Source organism: Tachysurus vachellii, chromosome 7 (assembly GCF_030014155.1).
Source record: "Tachysurus vachellii isolate PV-2020 chromosome 7, HZAU_Pvac_v1, whole genome shotgun sequence".
Classification (NCBI taxonomy): domain Eukaryota; kingdom Metazoa; phylum Chordata; class Actinopteri; order Siluriformes; family Bagridae; genus Tachysurus; species Tachysurus vachellii.
Window position 1 is genome coordinate 13,391,791 of NC_083466.1, and position 8,522 is coordinate 13,400,312.

At 33.5% G+C, this 8,522-nt stretch overlaps 1 protein-coding gene across 4 annotated transcripts in view; it reads left to right on the plus strand.

The window, feature by feature from the left end:
- kcnip4a (potassium voltage-gated channel interacting protein 4a) overlaps nt 1-8,480 on the plus strand; it is an 83,948-nt gene extending 75,468 nt beyond the window's left edge. For all 4 annotated transcript variants that reach the window (XM_060874414.1, XM_060874415.1, XM_060874416.1 and 1 more), the window contains 6 exons: nt 3,718-3,787; nt 4,266-4,336; nt 5,522-5,629; nt 5,721-5,825; nt 5,989-6,051; nt 6,337-8,480. In XM_060874414.1, the coding sequence (XP_060730397.1) occupies nt 3,718-3,787; nt 4,266-4,336; nt 5,522-5,629; nt 5,721-5,825; nt 5,989-6,051; nt 6,337-6,384 (465 nt within the window). In that variant the 3' untranslated portion in view covers nt 6,385-8,480. The remainder of the gene's footprint in view (nt 1-3,717; nt 3,788-4,265; nt 4,337-5,521; nt 5,630-5,720; nt 5,826-5,988; nt 6,052-6,336) is intronic.
- The last annotated feature ends 42 nt before the right edge of the window (nt 8,481-8,522 follow it).

Consider the following 8,522-nt stretch of genomic DNA (forward strand, 5'->3'; position numbering starts at 1 on the left):
ACCAAGTATACCAAGTATTAATAATGAGAAGGTTAAAGCCTTAATATTTTAAAAGAATCTGATCAAGTTTCTTAAATGATGACTTTACCTCAGTGAGGTTGGCTTCATAATAGATTTTCACTGTAGCTCAGATTCTAAAAGCATTTAAATAGCGCATTTATGAAAAAAAAAACACTTTAATAGACATTTTGTGAACAGGTCACGTACATGAGTGCACTTTTACATTCATATTGTATTTTGGACAGTTTTAATCAGAATTCATGCATTACTTACTTTACCTTTGTTTTGTTTAATCCACCCTTTGTTTTTGTTTTGTTTTTTGTTTAAGACATGCCATTTTTGTGTCCTCCTTTATTTATTGAACTTATAAACAGGAAGGCTATTTTAAATTATGGTAAATGCATGAATAATAAATAATATAATATAATAAATGAATTATATACAATAAATCTTTTTTTATATATATATTTTTATAATTATTGGTTCATCAGAAACAAACTCTTCACCTGCTTATTTTAAAACTGGTTTCAGCAAAACCTTTGCCTTAACTTGGAACTAGGGAAATAATATACAGAGGGCCAAATTTATGTAATTATTCTAGCATATTTGGAGCAGGTTTATTAAAAATAAAGAGCAGTTTAATTCAGAAATTGTTCATTAAGGCTACAACAGTGTTCACTATGAGAGTCTGCTGTGCATGTCTGTATGATTTAGGCACAGTTACAGAGAGGAAGCATATGAAAGATGAAAACTAATGCTTTATAAGATTATACTGTGTAGTGACCATGTAAGTTTAGTGGAGGAAGAATGTATTTTTTTAGAATCTTCAAAAAATTGAAGGGTTTTTTTTTTATTCCCCCAAACATGTAGATATACTTTATTTGATTGTAATATCAAATGATCCACTAGTTGTGCACCACCAGTTGAGCTAAATGCTAAACCAGCAGTGTACTCGTGTAAGTAAGCACACAAATATTATATATTGTACATTATTATCTACAGAACCACTGTACTGTATTTGCTATTAGACTTGTGATTTCCCAGCTGGTCCATAGTGGATAATGAATTGGAGCTTCTAACTGTTGTTAGTGCTTCAGCCTAATAATGGAGAGACTAATGCATGAGCAAAGTCTGTCCCAGATGTGCAATTAGAAAGACTGTTTCAGATCTTTTTTATGTTCATAAAACAGACAGTTGAAAAGATGTGTCTAAAATGTAAGAGCGTAATGTGCTTTGATTGATTTGCTCCCTGGTGGTATTTAGAGGCAGAGACCAATGTGAAGTAACTTACTTGGATAAATCCATGAAGCATTCAGTTTGTAAGAAGTGAATTTGCTGAAGAATAAGTGCATATGGATCATTATATGTGTCTCACAGTGCAATAGGTGAAATTTATTCTAACCCTGGGTCATCACCGGGTCCAGACTTACATTACACACTATTATAACTACGACTATCTTCTATTCAGTTTATTATGGTTACCAAATAATATATATATATTTTAACAGAAAATTGTTATTACCAAACTTTTACCATATTCTGTTATTATGCATGGTTGGTCAACATGTTTACAAGTGATGACATCACAGCTCGACATATAATTTAATTATTGCTAACATTTACATGCATTAAAATAGTCTACTAACAATTATATCAGAAGTAAAAAAGAAAGTAATGCATTCAACAGAACAGTAGTGACTTTGGGCTGTTTTGACAAAACATGGTAATATTCCACTTTAACTTTAGACTTGTTTATCTGATCTATTAAATTTGAATATGGGACCAAATTAACATTCCTCACTTCTCACGGTTTGTAACTACAAAACTTCCTCACGGTTTGTAGCTGTAAACTTTTCTTATTTCTTTTACTGTAGTTACTGAATAATTCATAGTAATCACTGAATAATATGAATAATAACCTAAGACTTTAAAATATTAAGCTAGAATCATGTTGCATAATACATTTATTATTATAACTCAGAACAATAGCATTTATGAATAAACTTATGAATAAATCCTGGATAGCATTTCCAGCAAAGTCATATAGTAACATGGAGAATTTGTAATAAAATACGCCAAGATAGAACACTTCTCACTTCTGCTCTCCTTCTTGGCTGTGTGCACGTCTAACTACATGAGCAGCAGTGAGTCCTGATCTCCTTCACATCTGTTCACATGCCATGGTATATTACAGAGATATGGAGAGCTATTCACTTAACAGCTTGTTATCATCATCTGAGCTACACGTGTCCTGTCCTTGAGAACGCTTTATATAATCATTCTATATTGTTTTATATAATATACCTTGTTTTGTAGAAATCTATGGGGCTCCCTAGTGTCCAATTGCTCTGAGACAGACTTCTTTCACAAGCATTATTGTACTGTTTTATATATAAATTTCTCACCAGTCATCAAGGATATTTAATATTTATCTCTTGGGCTTTGTCTGCACTTAGTAGTCTTCTGTTCACTGTATAGTGAGAGACACTTGTCACTCAGCTCTTTCCCTACCATGTCAGTTCCTTCCTCCTGCTAATTATTTGCTAGCATTGTTGAGTTGTTTGCTATTGACATACTATGAACTTTTTAGTGCTGTTCATTCACATATACTTGGTATGATGTAGGTAGTTCCTCCTCCACACTATTGTCTTTACAGTTAGGGTAGATTACTCCCATAATTTCCTCTATACCAAAAGGTTATGCACAAATTGTCATGCCACAAGACTGCAGCCAGTGTCTGATTCTATTGGAAGACAAAGATAATTACGAGAACTGATTAACACTTTACTTCCAGGAAAGGATCCCTAGAAAGTATGAATGTACAGGTTTTAGAATCATTAAGCCAAACTCATCTGTTGGAGGTACTAGTATTGTTGATTGCAGGTCATTTAAATGCTTCCACTCCATTGGGAAACCATTGGGAAACCATGTCTTCATAGTCTATATAGGTTTGGTTCTCTTATGCCCCTTTTCCACCGAGGCAGTTTGAGTGCTGGTTCGGAGCCAGAGCCTAATTTAGAATTAATTTAGTTATGTTTATCTAACCACAGTTTTACAATACACAATATTATTTAATTCACACACAATTGTGCTTATAATGAGTATATATTATAAGTAGGGTTTTGGTTTTATTCTCTTACTGTATGTATTCTCAATACAAAAATAAATCAAGTAAAAGTTCAAGTGAAGACTGACCTCAGCTAAATCCCAGCATTTTCTCATGGCATGCTTGTGTTTTCTCTGGATTTTTTTTATTAATGACGCTGTAGTGACATTGCCTTATCTTTTAAGCACTTAGTTCAATTCCATTTGAGAGCTCTTGCTATAAATCAGGGTGAACCTTCCTATTCATTTTGGCTGCTGAATCAGCTACAGTGATACAGTGAAGAATAATCAACTCTCACAACAAAGAGAATGATGAATAAAGCCTCTCAGCATGAATGGCTTCTTTGGTCTTTAAGAGAACAGCTATTTGGTACGAGATACTATTATCTCATACATGAAGTTTATATCATATAAAAGCGCTTAGTGCTTATTGCTTCACATTTCTGCCAAGTGAAATAAATTTTAGCTCTAAGAAATAGGTTCATGGTATAGTTTATACAACACACAATCTATATTATTGTGTAAATATTAATTAGGAGTGGCACAAGAACATTTTGCTAAAGGTTGCATTTTGCATAGTAGATGGTAAAATAATGATTTTCTTTCTTATAGGAATGTCCAAGTGGTGTGGTCAATGAAGACACATTTAAGGACATTTACGCACAGTTCTTTCCACAAGGAGGTCAGTATATCTGTGGATATTACCTTCTGTAAATGCGTCACGGAAGCATAATTTAATCAGCGTGGTCCAGTGTAGCAACTGATCCTGTCAGTATTGTAATGTGTAACTTGTGTGAAAGCTATTCATGGAAATAAGCAGTTTTATAAGTTTTCTTCTGAAAAGGCCTGTAAGTGTAAAATAAGTTTTATCCATGGATCCCAAAGAGAGAACTGAGAACTTCAAGTCAATCTTTGAAGATGACTTCACTACTGTATAAAAATGAATTAGTATTCTATGTGAGAAATAATCACAAAAACACATAAAAGTGCTGAGTCTGATTGTGCTGAATACAAAAATAAAGCTGTCAGTATTAAACTAGCTTACAGACAGTTTTTAGGAAGAAAGATTATTTGGAAACTATATTTTTGTCAGAAGGGGGATAGAAAATGACAGAAAATGCAGTAAAAGTTTAAATTACAGTCCTTTGTTTCTGTTTCAGATGCATCCACATATGCACATTTTCTTTTCAACGCATTTGACACAGACCACAACGGTGCAGTGAGTTTTGAAGTAAGACATTTTGCATTTCAAGCTTACATGCTGTATGTGGACAGCCTTCTAACAAACATTAATCATCTCTTGTTCTAACACTGGTCTTGTGAATGTAAGGTTCCTGTTCATAGTTTGCTGTAAAAATGCATTGATTGCACTTGAATGCATTGTCTGTCTTTCCACATATAATAAAATTCATCTGTTAGCAAACTGCATAGCCTACAGAATGTCAGCAGTTAAACTGTAATCAGCATCGTAAATGAATGAAAGTTGGTTTTGTATATTAATTAGAATCAGCTTTATGAGCTTGTTGTGAGCCTGGTATTGGTTGTCACAGCCTGGTATTAATAATGTTTATTTAAAAATAATGAAATGCTTTACATTCTTTATGTTGTGTAAAATGTAGCTTGGTAAGTTGTGTGTATTAGTCAAAGTAAAAAGAAATGACGGCAAATGACATTATATCAGCACTTACCATTGTGTTTTGTTTGCCAAAATGAATATACTTTTAATATATTAATAAATAACGTTATTAGTTATATTTATTGTTGTGGAACATTTGATCCTTTAAATGTCCAGTAATCTTATTTATTTGTGTAATCTATCTGTAATATCACACTCCGTAGTAATGGTTAATGGCTCATATGAAAACAGACACCAGGAGCATTAAGAATTTGTATTTTTCATAAGTCTTTGTTTTTTTTTCTACTTAGCCTACTAGTTTTAAATGTTAGCATTTTATTGTGGCAATTGTGTACGGTGTTATACTATTAAAACGCTTCAGTTGGTCTGTCGGATTTATCTGCCAATGTTATTGTGGAGAAGTGTGAATTACTTGTCAACAGTGGACTCACACGTCTCCACTTTACCATTGACCTACTCACCAGCAGCTACACACACACACACTACTCTAGACACAGAAACCCAACAGCATCCTGATTAATCTTAGAACATACTTGTGGTGATAAAATTATTCCTTTGGTCATATCGATTGAAAATGTCTGATTAGTCCATTACCGTTCCCTGTATAAGTTGCAAGTTCCTGTATTAATTACTAAAGTAATGATAACATTTGATTTGATTTGCAGCCAGAAATATGAATCAACCTTCTGACCAATCAGATACAACAGCACTGTGGTACAATTACGCTTAAGAGACTATATTGTTGGACGAATATGTTGTTTGTGCTTGATCTGTTTGCAGGATTTTGTTATGGGCCTGTCTATACTGCTCCGAGGCACAGTTCAGGAGAAACTCAACTGGGCATTTAACCTGTATGATATTAACAAAGATGGATATATAACAAAAGAGGTATTACAAGTTCTTCATCAGTGAAAAATAACATGAACAATAAAAGGATGTAAATGTATTCAGTGAAAAGCAATTCCTTTGTGTATCACAGGAAATGTTAGATATCATGAAAGCCATTTATGACATGATGGGCAAGTGGACGTATCCTATTCTTAAAGAGGAAACTCCAAGACAACACGTGGAGATATTTTTCCAGGTAAGAAGTCTTCTAAAGACTACATTACTATTAATCTTGAATCCTGTTTTTCAATCATGTTACAGCTTTTTATTCTCTTTATTTGGATGATTTTATTTTGTCTTGGATGATAAATTAAATGTTTTGTAATTTTGTTTATTTTTTTTATCTGGCTTTTTAACAGAAAATGGACAAAAATAAGGACGGTGTGGTCACCATAGACGAGTTTATAGACTGCTGCGAAAATGTAAGACTGCTTTATCATTTAAACATAAGTTCCCAGTGCATAGATACACTTAAGTTTCATTGAAATAGTTAGGAGGATCATTTTCACAGCATGACTAAGGGAGAGTCAGACATAGGAATGACTATTAGAAAAATTAAAAATTCCCTCAGGTATACACGTCATCTACTCTAAATTGGAAAATAATAATAATAATAATAATATTAATAATAATAATGAATTCACTGAGACCAAGCTTTTTAATGATTAACGTAAAATGACTCGCTTGCATTTGTGTGTTCTCTGCAGGATGAAAACATCATGAGATCGATGCAGCTTTTTGAAAATGTCATTTAATAGCCGAGTGGACGTCATACCTCCGGTGGCTAGTCGACTCATGCAAGCACCTTTCTGCTCCACATGTGCCGATATCATTAAGAGAAATGTATTTGAATGGAAGGCAAACCCAAGAAACCCAGAAAAAAACACCACCTTTTTGAGTTCAAGCTACATTTCTGTTCATTTCATTACAGCTCCTGTTTAGAAGTCATCATTTTAATTAACAGCAGCTGCCATTTGAAAGGTTTTTGTGCATGGAGTATAATGAACTCACCTACAGTATATAGGAGGATATGCTGGGATGGATTACTTTTAATCTTTCAGCCATGTTCCATTAAATGTTAGCAGTAATAGTTTAACAAAATGAAAATATTGTTTTCATTACCTCTAACAGCAGTAGCATTTATTTCTGCCCATAATGTTCTGAGAAAGACTGGGAACATTAGCAACAGTCAGTTTTAACTATGTACTGTGGAGAGCATGTTTTATACACAGTGCATGTGGAATCAGTTACAGGATTTACTGTAAATCTGTAAATAAGATCCCCAAACAGATATCTTCATCCTTAATTTAGTTGTTATATTTTGTCAAAAGCATTTAAACTTATTTCCAAATGCACAGACATTTTGATTGCAGAAAGAGTTTTCTTAAGAGTTTTAGTCCAAAATCAGATATCTAGAAATCTTTTTTTCATATGTTAAATCCTTTTTTTTTCTATTTTAAGTGTATATGAAATAACTGAATATTGAAATAATCGAATAATAACTGAATTTGCCAACTGCATCATAGAGTCATAGCAAATATACTCACTTAAGTCAATATTTTTAGAGCTATGTCTTGAGAAACTACAGTAGTCTTCTTAAAACAATGGTATTGCAGATTGTTTTTATTTACTAAGACTCTAAAATTGTAGCAGGTATAGAGACTGTTTCACAGTATTTGATTTGATTCATGATTTTGTGTGTGTGTGTGTGTGTGTGCCAAGAACATAACATCCAAAGTCAGAGGAGAGGAACTAATTTGTGCAAATTCAGTATCTTTAATTTGGGCTTTTTTTAACATTTTTTTTGTTCTACTTCTAGCCAGTTCTGTCATAGGAACAATGAGCATCGCTGCTTTTCATTGCATTCAGAGCATCCTTTCATATTTTCCTTTTTATGTCAATCCAAAGCAGTCACTCCTTTTTTCCCCCTCAGATGTTTTTTCTCCCTCCTGTTTTCCAGCATTAAAACTGATTAGCCCCTGCTGGCTGAATCAAAGATGTAGGTAGAGCTGTGACTGCTACAGTACAGACAGAACAGTGAGCATGCTGGGTAGCAGATGTATGTTTTCTGGCCCATAGCAACATCTAAAAGCCCTTGTCCAAAGGCATCATTTCCAACTGCCATGAAATGCACCTACTAGCAGCAATATGCTTCACTGCAGACTCTGGTTTATTTAAGCTGATTTATGGGGAAAAATGCTATTTTATGTTAGAAATTGTTTCCAGATCTGGTACTGTGAACATGAAATGTAGAAAAAATATACACTTTGTAGTTATACTTTTTTATATTGATTCACAGAGCATGTTTTTCCTAAATCTGCTAATGGCAATGACAATTTAATATTAAACAATAACCTTTATTATAGGTCAGTTATTGTCTTCTCAAGGTAAAAAGTCAATACAACTATATTTTTTCAAGTAACATTAAATGAAAGGTCCACAATATGTGGAACAGATGTTGTATTTACATTAACATGCTGCCACCTAGTGGAAATTTGGTATATGTGCAGGAAAAAAATCATACATTAATTGACAAGCCTGTTTAGTTTTGGTATTTGTTCACATTCTTTGTAATGTGTTTACAATCGAACATCAATTCCAGCTGTTTTTGGAAACATGTCATATGCTGTAGAACCTTTGCATCCAGATGTTAAGAATTAAAAATGCAGTAGAAATGCCGGGGGAAGGACTGGCAGCTGCATGTTAAACGAATGCTTCACCGTATTAGACAGTTAATAAGGGATAGTACTGAGTAACGCAGCTCTAGAGCTCTCTGTGCATATCACACCTCCCAATGCTTCTAGAAGACAGGCATTAGGTGGGATTGATTCAATAAACAGCTCTGAATGTACTGCCTGCTTGTGTTTTGTCTGTTGATCAGTTTGTGCTGGAA